We start from the raw sequence: 22,907 nt of genomic DNA, 5'->3' as shown, positions 1-22,907 counted from the left end.
CGTGCATCAATGATCCTAAGAGCTACACCAGAAGAGTCCTACTGTGCTGGAAAGGTCCTAGGGTAGATGCCAGACTGAATTCTGGTCACTTCCCCCAGTTCAGGGGGTTTGGGTGGGGCTAACAATCCTTCCCTAGAAAAAACCTGCTCACGTTTAATCTGCACAAAGTAAAGACCAATTTAACTTTGGGCTCGGGAACGAAGTAGAGGTTGGAAACAACAATATGATGTTTGACTGGGAAACCTCTAAAGGACCAGTCAGGCGGATGATTCTGAATTCCCGTAGACCAGCAAAAATTTGCACCTGGAATGTTCGGACAATGTTTCAGTCAGGCCAGACAGAAAACATTTGCTGAGAAATGCTTAAAGCCAGGGTTGATATCCTGGCTATCACTGAATCAAGGTGGACAAATAATGGAGAGTTTAAACATCATTCTGGCTTGAAAATACTTTACTCAGGCTATATGAATGAGGATCTAGGACATAACCAAGGGGTGGCTCTTATGCTGACCAAGCAAGCAGAGCAGGCCATGATCAGTTGGCAACCCCATGGTCCAAGAATCATGGAGGCTTACTTCAAATCCTGAGATAAAAACATCAATTTGAGAATAATAGTAGCATATGCTCCTACAGAACAAGCAGATACAGAGGTCAAAAACGAATTTTATGACCAGCTTGACTCTGTATTTAAGAATTGTCATAAAGAGAAGGACCTGATTATGCTCCTAGGAGATTTCAATGCTCAAGTGGGGAGTAATAATGAGAATTTAGAAGAAGTCATGGGCAGATATGGCCTAGGCTTAAGTAATGGCAAGGAAAATGACAATGGTGATAGACTTGTAAGTTTTTGTACTGAAAACAAACTTGTCATTGGTGGAACCATCTTTAAACACAAGAAGATTCATACTGCCACCTGGAGATCACCAGATCAAAGAACCTTTAATCAGATAGACCACATCTGTATATCTAGACGCTTTAAAGGGTCTCTCCTTGATGTCAGGGTTGAAAGAGGACCTGATGTTAATTCAGACCATTATCTTCTATCTTCTAAAGTTCGGCTTAGATTTAAAAAGCTGGACACAAAGCCTAACCCCAGGAAAAAATATAATTTAACAACCCTTCAAAACTCTGAAAAGCTACAAGAGTTTAAGCTCACTCTAAAGAGTAGATTTGAGTTGCTGACTCTTCAAGAGGAAGATGGAGTTGAAGATATTTGGCAAGGTATCAAAAAAGTTTATAATGATACTAGCCAAGAAAAATTAGGTTTCAAAAAGGCTAACCAAAAGCCGTGGATCACTCAAAGATCCATTGATCTCATGGATCAAAGAAGAGAGGTAAGACAAAAGACACTCTCTAGAAACTCTCCAGAAGATAAAGACCTGTATAAGAGGCTCAGCAGGGAAATCCAAAAAAGTGTCAGAATTGACAAAAAAGAACACTTGGAAAACCTTGCCTTGCAAGAAGAAAATGCTGCTAATCAAAATAGAATGAAAGATGTCTATGAGATTACTAAGAGCATTGCAGGTAAAGTACACAAATCAGGATCACACATCAGGGACAAGGATGGTTCACTCCTTAACCCTTACAGATCTGGGGGGGGGGCTCAAAGAGCCCCCCCCTCTAGTTTTTTCAATCTCATTTTTTTTGTAGGTAAGATGGAGTGCTGTGACTTCATGACTTTTTAAGTTTAGTAATTATACGTCGGCAAGAGTTGATTTTATTAGGATATCTGGTCTGTGTTGGTCGTGGTGTCTGGTCAAAGTCGGTTGGGTAGCACCAAATTTAGAAAAAAATTCTCGGTAAATCTTAATTTCTACATTATGACTTTTGTGTATAAGGTAGAAACCTAAAATTTTTTTGGTGAATACTTAGATATCAATGACTTTCTGAGAAAAGTGGTGTTATGACCGTTTGACCGCTCCCTGACCGACTTAGTGACCGATTTTTGTCCGGCTTTTATTACAGACATATATCATGAATATCGTGGCTTCTATTACAGCTAGAGACCTATAATTTTTTTTGGTAAATCCTTGAGCAACAACAAACAGATAAAAGTATTAATTGGCGCCGCCAACCGCTGTTTTACCGCCGTAACCGCCGAAAATGGCGGTTTCCGTTATTTGCCGTTTTTCAGCGATGATCAGAAAAAGTAATTTTTTGTTATGAAAAATAAAAGTCCTATAATTTGGTCATCCTAGCTGCAAAATTGGCCGCACTACAGCTGTTTTAAAATTTAGCGGCTGGCCGCTAAAAAGTGGCTAAGGAGCGGCCTGGCTGCTATGACTAGAAAAAGTAATTTTCTCTAAAAATACACATGAACCACCAGAAAAAAATTTTACGTCTTTATCTGTAACAGGAGCCGAGATAGAGGGGGGGGCTCTTGGAGCCCCCCCCCCCCCGATCTATTAAGGTGGGAATTGGGGCCCGAGCTGTAAGGGTTAAAACTGATGAGGATATTCTAAATAGATGGGAAGAGCATTTCACTGAACTGCTGAATCTTCCAGTTCCAGAGGAAGAAACTGAGATTCCACCCTCAGATGCTCTTGACATTGACTGTCAAGCGCCAAATCTATTGGAAATCAAAGAGGCCATTAAAAGTTTGAAAAATAACAAGGCCGCTGGACCTGATAACATCCCAGCTGAGGTCATGAAAGCAGACCTAAACACATCTACTGAGGCATTCCTACCTTTGATCACTAAGATATGGAATGATGATTTATGCCCAGAGGACTGGAAAAATGGACATATCTCAATACTGGCCAAAAAAGGAGACTTGAACCAATGTGGAAACTACAGAGGGATAATGCTTCTTTCAGTACCTGGACGTATCCTTAGTAAGATTCTTCTTAATAGAATAAAGAGGTTAATGAATAGGTTAATGAAAAGCTAAGACCTAATCAGGCTGGATTTAGACCAAACCGTTCCACTATTGATCAGATAACCTCTCTAAGAATCATCATAGAGCAATCCAAGGAATGGAACTCTGAGCTTTTTGTAAACTTTATTGACTACCTTTTTTGAGATTGTAACAGGTGTCAGACAAGGATGCCTTCTCTCTCCCTTCCTTTTCCTCCTTGCCATTGACTGGATCATGAAGAACTGTGAAAGCAATGATGGCATTCGCTGGCAGTTATTTGGCAATCCCAAATATTTGGGAGATCTGGACTTTGCTGATGATATTGCTTTGTTAACAAGCAATAGAAGTCAAATGCAAAGAAGGACTAACATGATAGCTGAAACTTCCAAGAAAGTTGGACTTGAAATAAATGTTCCAAAAACTAAAATACTCAGATTAAATGCAAACTCCCAAGAACCAATAACTATTGGAAACCAAATTCTTGAGGATGTTAACTGCTTTGAGTATCTTGGAAGTAAAATTGATGAAGCTGGTGGCACTTTGACAGACGTTAAAGCTAGAATTAACAAATCTAGAACAGCCTTTGCCAGCTTGAACAAAATTTGGAATTCTAACAACATCTCCATAAAGACCAAGTTAAGACTTTTCAAGTCAAATGTTCTCTCTGTTTTGCTGTATGGGGCCGAAACTTGGTTCCTAAACACAGCAGTGGTCTCCAAGCTACAAACATATGTCAACAAATGTCTTAGGAGAATCCACAAGATCTTTTGGCCAAACAAGATCACAAATGCTGAGCTTTTAGAGCGCAGTGATATGTCAGACATCAAACTGACAATAAAACAGAGAAAATGGAGATGGTTGGGGCACACTCTAAGGAAAGGGCATGATGATTTAACCAATCAAGCCTTGACTTGGGACCCCTTCACAGGAAAAAGGAAACCAGGCAGACCAAAAACAACCTGGAGGAGGGAATTCCTTGAGGAACTGAGAAAGAAGCCTCTACTGAGGCCCAATTCAAAGATAAATGGAGAACCATTTTGCGTGGCCTATGCTCTGGAAAGAAGAGATAATTGGCGATGATGATGATTGCAGGTAAAGTACTTAGTGAGATCTTATTCAAACTAGGAGCAATATTTTTCAAAACGGTTTTCAGATTCATAATCAGCATTTCAATGCGGTCATTTTGATATGCAACATGCCTGTGTTTGAAGGAATTTAAATTTTTGGTTTTATAAGGGGGTGGGCATTTTTTATACCCCCCCCCGCGCCGGCAGCCATAAGAGCCAAGTCACTTTTGAAACTTGAATGGGGCTTGTCATACATATATATGACTTCCACAACTTATGATAACAGTAAAATCTAAAAAAAGGGGGAAATGGGCCCACCCTACTAGAAATAAATGTTCCTAAAACCAAAATACTCAGATTAAATGCGAATTCCTAAGAACCAATTACTTTTGGAGACCAAATTCTTGAGGATGTAGATTGTTTTGATTATCTTGGAAGTAAGATCTTTTGGCCAAATAAGATCACAAATGCTGAGCTTCTAGAGCGCAGTGATATGTCAGACATTAAACTGACAATAAAACAGAGATAATGGAGATGGCTGGGGCACACTCTAAGGAAAGGGCATAATGATATAACCAATCAAGCCTTGACTTGGAACCCCCACATAGGAAAGAGGAAACCAGGTAGACCAAAAACAACCTGGAGGAGGGAACTCTTAAGTGAAATGAAAGCTAAGGAAATTCCATCTTTCAGCAATGCCTCAAAACATGCCAAAACAAAGGAAGATTGGAGAACCATTGTGCATGGCCTACGTTCTGCCGAGAACTAAAAGGCAATGATGATGATTACATAGTTGCTACTCTTTCTAAATCTAAACAATACTAGCATGCATGAATTAATGGAGCACAGACGGACAAATTATAGAAAAGCTTATATAGCCCCCTCCCCCCTTCCCCTGATATATAATATATAATGTCTACCTATGAGAATTTTTTAAAAGCGAAGTTTTTCTATAATTAGAGTCGGTCCGTCCGTACCTCCGTCCGTCACAAACAGATAGCTTTTTTAGTTAATTTAGGCATGTTAGAATTGTCCTATTGATTTCAAACTTCAATTCTTTGAACAACAAAGTATAATGTTTCAAACGAAGCAACTCTATAATCAACTTCTAAAAATGTAAGTATGTCCAAAACATTTTCCTGTATCAAGCAGTTTTTCAACAAATTTACACTTTTGCTTCAACTTGTATATTGTGATTATTCAGTTCTGACACTATACAAGTGTTAATGTTCGTTTGTCCTACAGTTTCAGTGCTTTGCTTTTATGGATGTTGTCATCCTTGTTATTAAAGTATTAGTATTGGGTTATTTATGGCCCTCCCTCAAAACTTTTATTAATAAATGGAATAATGAATAACCCCCCCCCCCTTTTCCTATAACTCTTCTATGTATGTGTGTGCTCAATTTTAACCTCATTTCCTGTACTTCGGTTAAAATGGTTTTTTTGGGAGGGTGGGGGGGGGGGGGAGGCGGATGATGTGTATCATCATTGGGCCGGTATATGTATTTCACTTAAATATTTGGAGAAATTTATAGATTTTTTGTCATCCTTTTAATTTTCTCAAAAGTTAGATAGAGATATTAGGGAGGGGGGGGGGGGGGCGGTATTTTTAATTATCCTAATATATAAAGTAATAAGCTTTTTTTGTCTATAGCGAAGGATCTCGCTAACCGCTGAACCGATATAGTCTTCCTTTACTGTGTAGCTACATATTGGTTTTGGGATGAGTTTAGGCTATTTTATTTTTATAAAATGGCTGGGTAGGTACGGTTTTAGGCTATTTTCCTGTCTTCCACCTTTCTTTGAATATAGAGTCCCTAGATGCTAGGGTAGCATTCGCTAGTATCTATTATAAAACTACAAAAATATATATGTGTTAGGTGTGATGGGGGGAGGGTTGGATGGGTGGAGAAAAGAGATTAATATTGTAACCAACACTGAAATATGGTTAAATAATTTTAAGGGAGTTGTATAAAGTGGGCGGAGAACGGCTGTTACAATTGAATTTAGACATGTAGCAATTATTTTCTTTATTTTGGGGATGGGATGGATTAAAGGGGTATTGTTGTATTAGCAAGCTAAAAGTTTCACTTTATTAAAGTACATGATAATCTTGTTAAAGATCCAATTAATAATAAATCCATTAGTATAAACTACTTCCTACTTCTCATAATTGAAATAGATAGGACAATGTACGATAAATTGAACCCTTATCAAACTTATATGCTAACTAATTACCATAAGTTTTAATATCTTTAAAAAAATATAATAGTTAAGAAGACAATTGATTGCATCGTATTACAGACAGTTAAGTTTTAACATAATTCTATTTAATGTAATAAATATAACCATTTCGAAAAAGGTCTGTCAGTACGTCAATCCGACTGATTAATAGAATGCATAAAATTTAAAGGATCAATTTAGCAAGCTTTATTATAAATATTTATTAAAATGGAAGCCAAATTATAATTATCGCATCATATTATAGATTCCTTTGTTGTTACCCCGAATATCTGCTTTATAACTAATGAACTGTCAGTAATATTTTGATATGTATGGATGTTGTCATTCTTGTTTAAAAACTTTTATTCAAGAGATAAGACAATGGATGATAAATTAATGTACATATTACTGTCAGTAATATTTTAATATGTATGGATTCAATTGTATATAAACTTCGCTTTAATGGATGTTGTCATTCTTGTTTTAAAACTTTTATTCAAGAGATAAGACAATGGTCGATAAATTGATGTAAATATAATTATCGCATCATATTAAAGATTTCTTGTTATGAAGGTTTTGTGATTAATTTTTGAAATATATTTTAATTTTCAATTCACATGAAAATCATAAAAATTCCATGAGCTTGTAAAATTTCCCCCCATGTAACGAAAAATGGCCAACTCAAGAAATTCATAAATTTGTTTATTATTTTATTACCTTTACTGACCAAAAAAAGGAATATTTTTATTCCAATATTAATATTGAAAATATAAACCCTTCCTTTCTGAACAAAATTATAAATTTAGGTGTTAATTAATGCTTCCTTTGTGAACGAAAAATTTAATATTTAAACCCATTAAAGTGATTGCGAAGCAAGTAAAAAAAATTTGATATATATTTGGAATTACTTAGTTAATCAGAATTATGACAAAAATTTTGCTAAATTTGATATAAAACGTGCCTAAAACTCCTATTTTTAAATTTGCTACAGTATAACTAAAATTCACTGACACAATTCTGTGCTAAACAAACATTTAGATTTGTTGACATTCTCTTAACACAGATGGAGTTAATAAAATTAATACTTGTAAAATAAGATATAAATTACTGCTTATTATGCAGTTATTGTCAAATTTGCTTATTGACAACTGAAAAAGTTGTAATTAAGGTTTAAAAATGTTGGACCAAATGTCTAAAAAGATATTTTTCAGCTTATTTTAGTTCAACTAACATGACAGGCAATCAGAACTAGTGAGGAATAATGTAATATGGAAACACAACTTTAAATGCCCTAAAATAGTTTTAGAGAGATGTATTATTAGTAATGCACAGTTGTATTCAGTATAATTTTAGTTATCAATGTTGTGCCAAAGTGCCTCAATAAAATGACCCTTAGAACAGCAGGAAACTGGTAGTGGATGTATCATTAATTAAATAATACATAGATATCCAATTAAAAATATTTTGATTGTGTAATTGTAAAACAATAAAATATGTATAGTCTAAATATTTTTTACAGTTCTTTATTGATATTACAATTATAAATGATGACAATAGGAGCTCCTTTAAATCCACAAACAATAAAATATGTATAGTCTAAATATTTTTAACAGTTTTTCATTGATTTTATAATTACCAAAGGCGACCATTAGAGCCCCATTAAATCCACAAGCAATCAATTGGGCTATGAGGTGAAAGAGCATGCATTGATGTTCCCATTTGGCCATCATAAGTAGGTAGATTAGTAATTATACAATTCATTCATACCTCTTCTCAATGCAAATAAAAGGCTTCAGTATGAAAAAAAGCATGAGGCACTCTAAAATCAGAAGAAACAAATCATGTAAATAAGTGCCCTTTTAAATCTTCATGCCACCTATTGCTTTTAAAGGCAAAAATGCCTTCTTATGGGGTTCCATATAATCATCATTTTATGGGGAATTGGAAATCTAATTACTATTTGGTATTGTGTGAGGGTCTACAAGTGTACACAAAAAGGGCAGGGGGAATGAAATATTTTCCACTCATCATAGATTATTTATATATATATATAGATGTTTAGATTAAAAGGAATAAATAAATTTGAAAAATATTTCTAGAGCCATTTCTTTTATTGTGATAGTAGTTTGATTTTTTTACTTTCATACAGTTACTTTAGGAAGCATCATTCATCACTTCTCTGGTCTGATCATACATAAATGTTCTGCTATTAAATTACCCAAGGATTGAGAAGATGATTCTATATATGTACCACTAAAAGGGTCCCTTCAACATTGCCTATTTATCCTCTCTAACATGATACTATCTTGTAAAGAAATACTTTTACAATTGCTATTTTTATTTTATAGTGGGCTCTATTTGTCTATTCTATGATGATTTGGGTGTGACTCCAACTAGGGGAAGGCAGTTCAATATTTACAGTACAAAGGTTTATTTTGTACAGCCTTCCCTTGTTCAAAGGCAGCCCCAAAACATCATAGACGATAGCAGCAGATCCGTATCATAACTATAATAATAATAATAATAATGTTTATTTGGTGCTGCCAGGTACCCCCTAGCTTAGGAGATAGCACATACAATACTCTAAATTGCTGCTATCTATCGACAATTTACAGTTTACATTATGATGTTTAGTCTCATACAAAATAAAATAATATATACTAAGAGATTAATTATTAACTAAATATAAATTGGTGGAAAAGAAGTAAAATTTTCAGGATATGCACCAGGAGCTACAGGAGTACTATCTTGACCAAAATGGATGTCTTCAAACCTGTTCCCCTTGCCCTCTTTTTTCTTTCCCTAAAAATGCGTAATTCGTGAAAACACATGGGTGTTTATACAAATGCGCCAATTTTTTTTATAAAGTTTTTTTTAAAAATGACATCTGTTTGGTTTTCCTTTGCAATTAAGCCTATTTTTTAGGTACAGGGAAGATTTTTAACTACTTTGGTAGAGCGTATCTCCACCCTCCCAATTTGAATTCCCCCCCCCCCATTTTTAAAAAAATATTTCTTTAAAAACTCAAATTAAAAAGTAGAAGGGCGATTGACTTATCCCCCTCCCACCTTAGGCTTCTAGGGGGCGTTCGTTGCCCCTAGTCTTTCTTAAAATAAAAGCTATGTCTTGCATTTTTTTTCAATTAGGTGTTTGATCACGAATTGCATATGGTAAAAATATTTTTCTTATTTAGTTGTTATCCTAATAAGACAAAAGTTATGCTTGAAAATTGTTTTAATAGCTATTATTATATGTTGCATTTTTAGATAAACGTGAGAATTGTGATCAAAATTGGCTTATCATTTGTACTCATTTGCGTCATTTTTATTTTCAGATTTCTATTACCCTTCATCTCATAGACTATACAAAAAAGGGCAGGGGGAATGAAATATTTTTCCTTCATCAAAGATTATTTATATATGTATGATGATTTGGGGGTCCCTTTAAAAAGGGTAAGGCAGTACTATAATTACCTCATCTGAGTAAATTATGTAGAACTTAACAAATTTTTATTGTAATAAATATATTAAATAGAACATTGATACAGGAAAGGCATTATTTCCTATAAGTTATATTTATAGGGCATTGCAATAAGTATATTTTCCAACTAAAATTTTTTCTGTATCAATGTCCTATTTTACAAAATCATTATTTTTTCAATAGCTATTTTATTTCATACTGGGCTCTATTTGTATAGTCTATGATGTTTTGGGGCTGCCTTTGAACAAAGGAAGGCTGTACAAAATAAACCTTTGTACTGTAAATATTGAACTGCCTTCCCCTATTTGAAGTCACCCCCATATCATCATAGAATAGACAAATAGAGCCCACTATAAAATAAAAATAGCAATTGTAAAAGTATTTCTTTACAAGATAGTATAATGTTTGAGAGGATTAATAGGCAATGTTGAAGGGTCCCTTTTAGTGGTACATATATAGAATTATCTTCTCAATCCTTGGGTAATTTAATAGCAGAACATTTATGTTTGATCAGACCAGAGAAGAGATGAATGATGCTTTTTAAAGTAACTGTAGGAATGTAAAATAAATCAAACTACTATCACAATAAAAGAAATAGCTCTAGAAATATTTTTCAAATTTATTTATTCCTTTTAATCTAAACATCTATATATATATATAAATAATCTTTGATGAGGGGAAAATATTTCATTCCTCCTGCCCTTTTTGTGTACACTTGTAGACCCTCACACAATACCAAATAGTAATTAGATTTCCAATTCCTCATAAAATGATGATTATATGGAACCCCACAAGAAGGCATTTTTGCCTTTAAAAGCAATAGGTGGCATGAAGATTTAAAAGGGCACCTAAAGTTGTGTTTCCATAATAAATTATTCCTCACTAGTTCTGATTGCCTGTCATGTTAGTTGCACTAAAAGAAGCTGAAAAATATCTTTTTAGACATTTGGTCCAACATTTTTAAACCTTAACTGCAAGTTTTTCAGTTGTCATAAAGCAAAATTGATAACAACAGTATAAAAAGCAGAAATTTATCTCTATTTTGTAAGTATAAATTTTATTAACTCCATCTGTGTTAAGAGAAATACCAACAAATCTAAAGGTTTGTTTAGCACAGAATTGTGTCAATAAATTTTAGTTATACTGTAGCAAATTTAAAAATAGGAGTTTTAAGGCACTTTTTAGTTCAAATTTAGCAAAATTTTGGTCATGATTCTAAATAACTTAGTAATTCCAACTATGTATCAAATTTTTGTATCAAATGTATCACTTGCTTCATGAACACTTTAAATATATTGATATTTGAGTCCAAATAAGGACTGACCGCCAAATTTTTCAATTTTATTAAAAATATTGCTACCTAGCCTATGCCTGGTCCGACTACATGCTAATAGAAATTGGTTATGATGTATAGATAAGGTTTTTAAATAAAAGATTCTAAAAATATATGCCATAATTATAATTTCAATTAATTTGGTGAGCTTCGCTTTTATGATTGTTTACATTCACTATTAAGCTTAAAAGTATTATGTAATCTAAATAGAATATGAAATGTTACCTTCTCCTTCAGAACAGCTTTCCTCATCTAATAATATTTTATAATTAGGTATGCAATGTTAAAATTTATTCTTTTAAAGCATTTAATATCACACTTTATATCTTATATAAGTTAAAATACTATAGCTACTCCAAAACGTCTATATAGAATAGTAGAATAACTTGACTAAAACTAAGAATGACTATTCCATACATTTATAGAATTGCAGATCAGATAACAATCTTTGGTCAAGCATTACCATAAACAATTTAGATACATTGATTTTATATTTATGTATCTAAATATTATTGGAAATTGTGAGAATTATATCATATTGTTTCATAATATTCAATCTTTACTTTACTCCTATTATAGACTGAATTAAAAATTGCATGCAACTATTACATGCACAACCATACACACATGCACTAACACACACATACACGCACTAACACACACACACACACGCACTAACACACACACACGAACTTTGACATTAAAGTTGTTGAATGCATAAATTCACATACATGCAGACACATACTATTAAGCAGGGCATAGAGTACTTATTTATTTGTTACATAAACTTATATCATTTAATGTTCTTTGTTTTTTTTTCTTCATATTGTTGCTGTGCTACTAGTGTATAAAGATAATTAATATTATATAATTTATGTTACTAAAATCTGTTAGTTAGTTTGATTGTTAAATCTAGCAGGGAAGTGATGTAATAAGATTTGTACAAAGTGGAAAAAATTAGATTTAGAAATAATAACTTACTTATTCTGACTTTACCAGCAGTACAATACCATACACCACGACAATTACCTAAATATAAATAGCAGGTTGTTAGCACTGGAACATAGAATAAATTTTTCTCATTATTTTGCACAATCCTATGTAATAAAGAAATAAGGTTTTTTTTTGTTTTCTCTTTTAAAATGTTTGTCTGAACTAATACACTTCTCCGTTTTTGGTAAGTTATGCAAGGTCCTAAGATGCTTTGAGGCAAATATATATTTATATTTTAATCTTGGAATGGTTTTCAGCTCTTTTTTCCACACTTGGATACAGAGAGCACCCTAGATGCTTGGTGTGCAGCCAATAGTTTGATATAAAAGAGATATGCCTGTATTATTGGTTATTTTACTAGCAAAAAATGAACTTTAAATTGTAATGTTTTATTAATTTTAATTTATTGTTTTGTTTAGGAAATTTAATTTGAAAAAAATGTATTGATATTTTAAAAGGCTCTGTATTGGCAAATTAACAGATGGATATTCAGACAAATAATCAAGCATTTATAACACCTTTTAACTTATTACAAACCATAGGACAATGTATTTTACTTTATGATATACTAGTAAATTTGCCCTAGAAACTGCATCTATAGGGGAAGGTGTGGGATAGGATTGTGTTTAACCCATTAGTGCCGAGCGCCACTTTTATGGACCGATCGAGCTGAAAAATTTCAGGGAAGCTTTTTATGGTAAAAACGGAATTCCAATTTTTTTGTTTTGCTCTAGTGGCGTGCACAGGAAAGTTGCAATAAAACCCGGTTCGGCACGAGTAAAGAAACCGTTCGGCATTAACAACCGTTTTTGGCGTTTTTTGGTGCTTTCCCCTGGCATTCAAGCTCGGTTTTGACCTAAATACCCAGTTATTTGGCCCAAAAAATTAAAAATGTAATTTTTGAACGCCCAAAGTGAGATGAACACTTTTTAAAACTACGATATGATCCGTAATTGAAAACTACATAACCTCATGTAATTGATAGAGCTACAACTAACATACAAAACAATGGAGTGGGGACAAAACACCTAATTTAAAAATACGTAATTTAAAAATGCCTAATTTTATAAATGTCTAATGTGACAAAACACCTAATTTATAAATACCTAATTTAAATATGTCTAATTTAAAAATACCTAATTTTAAAAATGCCTAATGTTTCAAAACACCTATTTTTAAAAATGCCTAATTTTATAAATACCTAACTATAAATACCTAAGTTTAAAAATACCTAATTTAAAAAAACCTAATTTTAAGCATATCTTAAAAATTTTGTTGAATATATTAAACTGGCGGCTACACCCCCTAAAGTCCTCTAGGGGCGATTGCAGTGCGGAGGGGAATTCAATTAGTTGGGGGGGGGGGGGGTTATGACCCCCCTCTTAAATTTCAAAATTTCAATTGGATTAATGTTATCAAAATTTTAAGTATTTTAGTGAAAAAATAGATATTTTAAAATTAGGCATTGTTAAATTAGGCGTTTAGATAGTTTAGAATTAGGTATTTTTAAATTAGGCATTTTTAAAATTAGACATTTTTAAAATTAGGCATTTTTAGTTAGGCATTTTTAGTTAGGCATTTTTAAATTAGGCATTTATAAATTAGGCATTTTTAAATCAGGTATTTTTAACGTAGGTGTTTTTAACATTAGGTATTTTTAAACTTAGGTGTTTTTAGTTAGGCATTTTTAGTTAGGCATTTTTAAATTAGGTGTTTTGTCCCCACTCCCAAAACAATTTATATCACATTTAAGATTTTGGCTATAGGTACCGCCCTTTTCGGTTAAAAAAGCCCATTTCGAGGAAGTTTTAAAACTTTTGCTAATATATGTGGACGAGTATCTTTACTCACGCCGAGCAGGGCAATAAAACTTGCGGGTATTTTTACTCACGCCGAACCGGAGTTATATAGAACATAATTAAACGATAAAAAAATCATATAAAAAATAATAATTTAAATAAAACGATTTCACAAATGAATGTAGTTGACAATAAACTTTAAATTTCATGAAAAAAATCACTAACTTTACTTCATAAACAAAAAAGTTAGGAGGGGTATTTTAAAATCACCTCGTTTTTCTTGGTTTTCAAATTTTGTTGAGCTATACCGGCAAACGGGTAGTAGAGGGGGATTCATACTGAGAATGATGCAATCCTAAAACTGAGAACCGGTTTTTTTCGGCGTTAAAAGCCGGTTCGTCACTAATGGGTTAAGTTAAAGAGTTAAGACTCTAAAGGGCTAAGTGTCACTTGGGTACTAGACCTCTCTCCACGCACCTTGGAACATACATACAATACTTAACCCTTTACAGTCGGGCCCCTTGCCGCACCTTAATTGTGCAAGTCCCCTGTTTGGTAATGAATTTCCAACCTTTTATAAGTCTAAGTCAATTTTCGCTTCCTTCACCCTTTTATTTAACAACCTTTGTTTTAGGTCTTTTTTTACCTAAAAATTTCAAACAGCTGTAATTTTCTTAATTCTGAAGCTAGAAGAACAATTTTTTCCAGAAAATGTTTATCTTTATGTAAATTTTAAATTAGAAATATCAAAATACAAAACGGTGGCGGATCTTTCTTAAATTTTAGTACGTTATGTAGACATGTAAGAAAAGCTTAAGTTTAAAATTTGAAGTCTCTAAGTCAAAAATTGCGGCCACAGGAGCCTTTTAAAGATTTCTGAAATCCTGGAGGATCAGGACCTGCAGGATCATACCTGGAACCTGAAAGTAAAAAAATAGTTTTGTTCTTTACCTGGATGACCTTGCCAGGTTTGCTGGCATCCTGTTCCCACCAGGATGGAGATATTCAAAAATTCCAACATTCAGTTATGTGAGATACCCATACTTAAAAAGTCACACAGTTTGGGCTCTTTATCTTTCACACACAGAAAATGAGATAGAAGAAACTGGATGGGGGGGCGTTCAATGCCCCCCCCCCCCCGACCGTTAAGGGTTAAGCATTGTGTTTCAGTTACTCTTACTCTTCTTTTAAAACATTTTTTGATTGGGTTTGACCCCCTTAAAAGTTTAGACTATATACTTCTTCTTTGTATTAAAGACAGATGTGCCCCCAGACTCAACAATATGCAAGAAAATTGCATAAATTCACCCTAAGATATACATACATGAGTTAAAAGCATAGATCATTAACAGATATTTATGCTATTCTTTGCTGGAAACAAATACAGAAAAACATAAAATAAAAGCTTTGCTCACATCTGTCAGGAAATATACATTTACACATCAAAAAAATTCTATACAGCAAAAGCAAAATAATGAACATGTTAGGGTAATCTTTTGCTTTAGAAAAAAATTATAGAGTAGCTTATCATCTAAAAAAGACAAATAACTTTTACTTTGTTTTTTTATAAAAGTTGCTTTGCCCTTAGCCACTATAAAAATGTGTTGGAGGGAAAAACTGTAACTTATAACTAAACCAAGACATTTATAAAGCTTTCCTTTATAGCAATTCCAGAGATCTTTAGCTCTATACTAACTGTATACTACTACTTAATATTATAAGATGCTGCCTAACAACAAGGAAAAAAAAACAGAAAGTTAAAGTTTAAACTAATAAAACTAAATAAACTCACATGGAAGGGGAAAGTAATCAGACATTCCATCTGTAAACATGGTGCAGTTTCCATTGGTGGGTAAATCACAATTTCCATCTAAACAAATGAATATATTACTTGTCTATATATACTTCCTGCATTTATAAATATATCAAGAATAATTCAAAACATAGAAAATATGTCTTATATAGCAATTTATTTTATAAATAAATAATGATGACAACAATTTTAAACAAAAAACATAGGGATATTTATAGATGAGATAAGATTTATTAACGTGCAAAATAACATCCCCCTCGACAGTGTTTTAATATTGCACTCCCAATAAAAGAATCTTATTTGATATGAAATTGTTAAGATTCAGAATGAATGCTAGGTATGAAATACATGAATTTCTTTTTATGACAATCTAGATGATTTACTAACAATTTATACTACAAGAATATCTATCATATAATAAGGATTAAAACAACCATAAAAGTAAAGCTCTAAAATCAACAACTGTCAGAACTTAAATAACAAAAATATTAATTCTTAAGTTTGAACTAAACTGAATATGAGTTTGTTGTAAAATTGTTTAAATACACGATTCTGTTTAAGGACAAACTTATATTTTAAGTCTTGATTAAAGAAATGCTTTACTTACAAAACTATACATTGTTGTCCTAATATAAAAATTATAAAGTTAAGAAATAAATATTTATTATGTTTTAATTGGAGATATAGACTTTCTGGTAACAATTATAGAGTTACTTCGCTTTCTTTATCATAATCTTTAAAAGGAATCATCATGAAATGTATAGCACAATTCGAAAATGCCAAAATCAACAATAAAAGCTGCTCAATATAAACAGACAGATGGCCAGACAGACCCTAATAAGAGAAAGGCTTTGCTTTAAAAAATGTTAAATCAAGGCTCAAATATCATTATCATTAAATATATGTTATGATAGTATTATGCTAAATATGTGCATTATTCAAATACATTTAAATTTGTAAACATTAATTTAAAAACAAGGATGACAACATCTATAAAAGTGAGGCTCTGAATGGTAAGCGGTAATATCCTCTTAGAAATTTTTTTTCAATTTTGAAAATTTGAGTTCCCCCCCCCCCCCCTGACAGCAAACTATGAACTCTGGCCGCAGCCCTCGGCTCCCTAGCCTGCCTAGCCACAGCACTCGGCCCCCTTACCTGCCTAGCCACAGCGCTTGGCCCCCTTGACTGCCTAGCCTAAAATAGTTGTACCTCGTTGTTGAGGTGGGGGAGGGTACTCAAACTAACATTAACACTTGTAGAGTGTAAGAATTGAAAAAGAAGAATATGTATAGAAAATGTATAAATCTAAATAATATTTTAAGTAAATTTCTTGCAAAACATGCTTACATTTTTAGGATTTGATTGAAGAGGACTATTACTGAAAAGGTTAAAAAGTATAATATTTTAGACTTACTGACCATAATTATAGAGTTGCTACACTTCCATATTCTTACCTAACTTTTATATAATGCAAAAAAATTGATAGTTCAATTCTAATATGGGTAAATCAACAAAAAGAGCTGGACAGATGGACGTACAGACCATCTGACCCTAATTATAGAAAAGCTGTGCTTTTAAAAACATTTTAAAAATGGTTGCCTACTGAAATTAAAAAACACTTAATTTGTCCTTCGTTTTTTTTCAACTCAGTCATTTTGTGTAACAATTGAGATAAAATCCAAATTAATTTTAGATATTTTTATTGTACTTTAAAATTGCAGCATAATTTTCTAGTGATTTTTTTTAGTGTAATCTATTGTGTGTACTGCATAACAAACTTTTGTGGAAGGAGGTAAAAATTTAGCATTTTAAACAAGAAAAACAGAATAATAGCATAATTATATTTTCATTTTAAAAAAAACAATCTTTGTCTACTTTCTATTGCACTGGATAGGTCAGGTTAGAATATTCATGTTGTGCAATATGAATACCCAATGCTGGGTAACAATTCCGTGTAAAGTTGTTTTACATTTCAAAGAATAAAGTACAAAGTACAAACTATTGTTTTATACACTACCCACTTTGAATTTTATCTAACATGAAACAAATTGATGCCAAATAAGAATAAGAAGATAAAATTTAGGGATCTTACGCAATAAGACAATGAATAATGAATTCATAATCAATAAAAGTAACAATTTTGAAGATTAAAATGAGTAGCAGAAAACTTTTAAAAATGCTTCCTGGTATTATCCAATAAAGATTTATTAAGGCTACAAAAGTTCTAATAAGAAAATATTTTTGTTTAACTTTAGAGTCCAATGTCCCCTTCTTCTCTGGTGAAAGTAAATGTTTTACCTGGTTTGCAGATATCTATTGGGGCATCGGCAATATCCAAACACCTTCCCCTAAGCTTTACATCTAAGTAACAAAAATAACATATTTAATATTTCACATGTAAATGATAACTAGGACATATAAAGCATTAAAAATTTATATTTATTATTGTCTTATGTTTGTATTTTTCAATGAAGATTTGGCTTAAATGTACTAAAATATAAATGTAATTATAGAATTAATTTAGACAAAAGCACAGTGTGCTTTTTAAACATTTTTCAAATTATAGATGAACAGACATGCTTTAATTGCATAGTAACCTGTAACAAATGTGTAGGGAGAGTTTGATATTTGTATTAGAGAAGGATAGGGGTTACATTTGAATAAGAAACTTATTTTCAAAAGCAAAGCTTTCCTTTCTTATTAAACTAGTGGATACGCCCCTTTAAGCCTTTAGGGGCACTTTTTTTTATTTTTTTACTGTGTATTTTTCTTTTGAGGGAGGGGGTAGCCTCCCCCAAAATAGTTATAAACATTCCTAGGACTAAAAAGCTACCCTGTTTAAGAGAACTAAATTGGTTAAGCAGTTAGCGGTTTGTGCAGACAGACAGACAAACACACAAACAAACAACCTTTTTGATTATGAATATTTAAAATTTCAGCTAATAGGATGAATATATAATGTAAATATTTTGTCAAAACTCATATCTAAAATTATGTACATATGTTTTAGGTATTTTTACAGAGAAACTTAAATTTTAAGAGTATAGGTAATTTATACAGAACTTATTATTATGCAATGTTTGAAATTAATAGGACTATACAAACAGGCTTAGGGTTACAGAATATTAGCTGTTTTACTCTCAGTAAATGCTCAATAATGGGTTAATAAGTTGTAGATAAAGTATATAAAAATAACAAAAAATAGTATTTAATGATGATATTGTAATTCCAGCAACAACATTGCAGCTTTTATGTTGAAATATTGTACTAATAAATGATAATATTATATTAAACAAATCAACAAAAGTTTCACTTATATAAGAGTTTAAATATAATTATAGTATTATTTGTATTATGAGGACACATTCAACAAATAATCTCCACCCTTCCCCCATTAATACTCTCTATCTAAGTCCCCCTCTCTCACTCTTGTCGCTAGGTATAAAATAGTACATCATATTATATCTATCTATTGCATAAGCAATGAATTATGTCTTGATTACAAGAATAAATAAATAATCAAGACAGCTATCTGAAATCCTTTTCATCTGTTAGCAAATTTTTTTTGTTCTTTTGTAGGGACTCAGCTGTGCTTATATTCCCGAAGCTATCAACTGATTTCTAAGACCAAATACAAAATCAGGACAGGGTACATGCCCTGTGTGGAGAGTTACTTATAGATTATGCCCCATCTGTTCTTTTACTTTAATGCATAATATGTATAATAGCCATTACTTTACTTTTACTCATACTCACGGATATTGCCAGATTTTAAAAAATATTCAGTAAAAATAAAATTCACACAGGGATCTTTTGTGTTGAGGAGTCAAGTTTCCCACTCCTACTTACCTGTCATGTTGCAATTTAGTTACCCCTTGTCTAAACCAATAACAGTCGGAAGCAGGGGGGGGGGGGTGGATTTGGTGTGAAATATATTACTGTTGGCTTCCCTCTCTTTTAAGGAATTGTTTATAAGCCAAAAAATATTATCAAAAAAACCTCTAATTGAAGTTACTCCAGGCACAATTTTCCCTATGTTTAATGCTACCTTGTAATTTGTCGAAATTGAAAAATTAAACTTTTGTAATTAATTCCAATAAATTTTTTGAAAATTTCTTCATGGGGTGTGGGGGGTAATATTTCTTATCATAGGGTGTCTCCTCCTCAAACAAAATATTTCAAAACCACCGCAGGAACATTAAATTTATTAAGATTATAACCAAATCAGATGAACCAAGATCTTAAGCTTAAGACAAATGAACAGATGTTGAAACAAACATCATTCTACAGGGTCATTCAAGAGAAATGATTTTTTTAAAAACTTAGTTATGCATAGAAAATAAAACAATTATGTAAAATCCTTTATATATTTGGAAAACCTATTATGGGACATTTATGTTTTAAATATTTTAAAATGATTATTTCAACAAATTATGCCCTAAAAACCGGTTTTTCCAAAGGCCTTTTTTTCGAAGATTTATGGATTTAAGGGGTGTTAAAAAATACACACATTTTTAAAATTCAAATTCCGTGGCATGTGTTAATAGTAGAAAAATGTTATGAATATCGTTAGAATTGTCATAAGCTCTAGTTTTTGAAAATGTAAGACCCGTTTTTGTGCTATTTGTAGTTTAGGAGCTACGTTGAAAAATGTGAGAAAAAGGATGAAAAGTTTTAAGTAATTGGAACATTTTACCACGTAGCTCCTATACTATACGTAGCACAGGAATGGTTCTTATTTGTTTACAAACTAGAGCCTATGACGATTCTAACGATATGCATAACATTTTTCTACTATTAACACAAGCTGCGCAATTTGAATTTCAAAAAGGTGCGCATTTTTTTACAACCTTTAAATCAATAAATCTTCGAAAAAAAGGCCTTTGGAAAAACCGGTTTTTAGGGCATAATTTGTTGAAATAATCATGTTTAAATATTTGAAACATAAATGTCCCATAATATGTTTTCCAAATATAAAAAAGATTTTACATAACTGTTTTATTTTCTATGCATAATTAAGTTTTTTTAAAAATCATTTCTCTTGAATGACCCTGTACTTTGTATTACATATAAATATTAGCAAAAACACATTTTTACTTAAAATTGTTTAAATAAAGTCATGTTACATGTTTCTCTTCCATCACTATATGGTGTGCAGATGTCAGTCTGAAGTTTTCCATCCTCACACCACCAGTATTTCTGACAATCACCTTTTAAATACAAATTATAAATTATTTCATAGTTCAAATAGTATATCTCGAATCATTGTCAAAATTTTGAGTAATTATTCAGGGATATTGAGGAATATGACAAAGAATAAAAATTGAATCCCTATGATTATAATTAAACCAACGAATCAAAATTTAATTAAAAGTACCCAAGATTGTTTGAGCCAATGATTAAGAAATCGTTTTTACAAAACTTTGTAGACCAGTTTTATTTATAATCCAATGTGGTGTGCCTCTAGTAATGCATTAGATAATGTGTTCTATGCTGGGCGTACAATACAAAGACACTGCATTTACCAGTTTGTGAGACAACCAGAAGCGTGAAAAATAATAAACTTATTTAGCTTTTTATTTTCCTGAATTTTAATCATTTTTAATGAAAATAATGTTTCATAATCAAAAGTGTTTCATTGATCTAAAGAAGCTTTACTGTAAGTCATATTGGTCTGTAGTTTGAATATTTTAAAGTTAGTATGTTTTTAAAACTATTTTTACACACAAAGACATACAGTCACACAGACAAACTAATAGCAAGCCTTCCTTTCTCCTTTATCTTATAATATGTATATTTGAATATATCTTAGCAAGTTAGTTTATAACTTTTATAATTAATACATAACTCTTACATGGCCATCTGTTGTAGATTATGTATCCTACTGGATCCTCAACGCCAATACAGTCAGATTCTGTTGGTTCTTGGCAATACTCTGAACCTGAATTGTAAAAATTATAATCATATCTAAAGATTCAAAGATTTCATATTCTAAAGAAGATAATTGTATCTATGCTTTATTTTAATATCCTTCTGCTAGGAATTCCAATTAAGAAATGGGGATTGCTACTTTTGCCCCCCTAAAAACCTTTAAAACACATGGTTCACAGTTCACAAGTCAGATATTTTTTTTTACATTAATCTGAGGGGTTTAACCTCCATCCCCAATATTGTTTTACAAAGCCCCTAGTTTATGTAAATTTACTCCTCATATGCAATGGAAAAAAGATAAAAAGCTGGTAAATTAATTTAAGAAATGCTTAAATTAAAAGTAGATACTTTTTCATATAACACTAATCTCCTTATCCATCAATGAAATTATTCATTTAAAATTCATCATATTATGAAATCTTGCTGAATGAAAATTATTATTTTGCAACACAAACACTAGACCTAGATTATCTTATTTGCTATTTGGATCTTTTTTTAAAAATATAAAATAGTTTCCAATTATGACAATGAATAATTAAAAATAAAATTTTAGAAAACATTCTCTGAAAAAATCTATAAAAATTAGAAATTAAAAGAAACATTTCATAAAACATGAAAAATTTTATCAGATTTTTTTCATAACTAAAAAATATTTAGAAGTTGGTAGTAGAGGTGTTGCCATTCCCCCCCCCCCCCCCCTAGTCAAACCAAAGCCCTTGGGCTAATAAAGGTTAAGACTTTTAATTAGAGAAAGAAACATTTCATAAAACATGAAAAATTTTATCAGATTTTTTTCATAACTAAAAAATATTTAGAAGTTGGTAGTAGAGGTGTTGCCTTCCCTCCCCCCCCCCCCCCTAGTCAAACCAAAGCCCTTGGGCTAATAAAGGTTAAGACTTTTACCTGTTGCAAAAGCAAAAATCATGACTAGTATATAAACAATAACCATCTTGAATGGCTAAATATTAACAACTAACTAGAATTTTCTTAAATATTTTTTTTTATCTCTGTGCTGTGTGTGCTGTTTATTATCATTATTATTTTTTAACTTATCAAGGACAATAAATTATGTTAGCAAAGTTAAAAGCAAAGTTCAACAAATCAGACAATGGAAAAATTATCATATATAATAATAAAATTAATTTAGTGTACACATACTTACATTTATAGACATAAGTATAGAGATGACTCGCTTAAAATGAACCACTTAAAATTAATGAAAAAAGGACAATAATAGATCATAAATAGAAATAAACTTTATTAAAAGGAATGAACTGACTTACATCTTATTAAAGAAGTATGAACAGACAGACCCTAAATTTATATAGTTTTGAAAATAATTTTTGTTTAAATAAATCATATAAAAATTTCTGAAGAATAGAACAAGAAAAACATATTCCCATAAGTAGTAT

General features: G+C 31.7%; 1 protein-coding gene across 1 annotated transcript in view; it reads right to left on the bottom strand.

Annotated features, from left to right (window-relative positions):
* Positions 1 to 22,474, bottom strand: part of LOC145333788 (uncharacterized) — a 30,132-nt gene extending 7,658 nt beyond the window's left edge. The window contains exons 1-7 of the mRNA XM_080179022.1: positions 22,399 to 22,474; positions 21,419 to 21,505; positions 20,691 to 20,774; positions 17,863 to 17,925; positions 15,544 to 15,621; positions 11,941 to 11,988; positions 11,185 to 11,211 (exon numbers count right to left, since the gene is read on the bottom strand). Of these exons, the coding sequence (XP_080035148.1) occupies positions 11,185 to 11,211; positions 11,941 to 11,988; positions 15,544 to 15,621; positions 17,863 to 17,925; positions 20,691 to 20,774; positions 21,419 to 21,505; positions 22,399 to 22,444 (433 nt within the window). The 5' untranslated portion in view covers positions 22,445 to 22,474. The remainder of the gene's footprint in view (positions 1 to 11,184; positions 11,212 to 11,940; positions 11,989 to 15,543; positions 15,622 to 17,862; positions 17,926 to 20,690; positions 20,775 to 21,418; positions 21,506 to 22,398) is intronic.
* Positions 22,475 to 22,907: the final 433 nt, after the last annotated feature.

This window comes from Acartia tonsa, chromosome 12 (genome assembly GCF_053477335.1).
Source record: "Acartia tonsa isolate MP-2025a chromosome 12, ASM5347733v1, whole genome shotgun sequence".
NCBI classification, from domain to species: Eukaryota; Metazoa; Arthropoda; class Copepoda; order Calanoida; family Acartiidae; genus Acartia; species Acartia tonsa.
The sequence above is the reverse complement of the archived record's forward strand: the minus strand, read 5'-3'. Positions and strand labels throughout refer to the sequence as shown.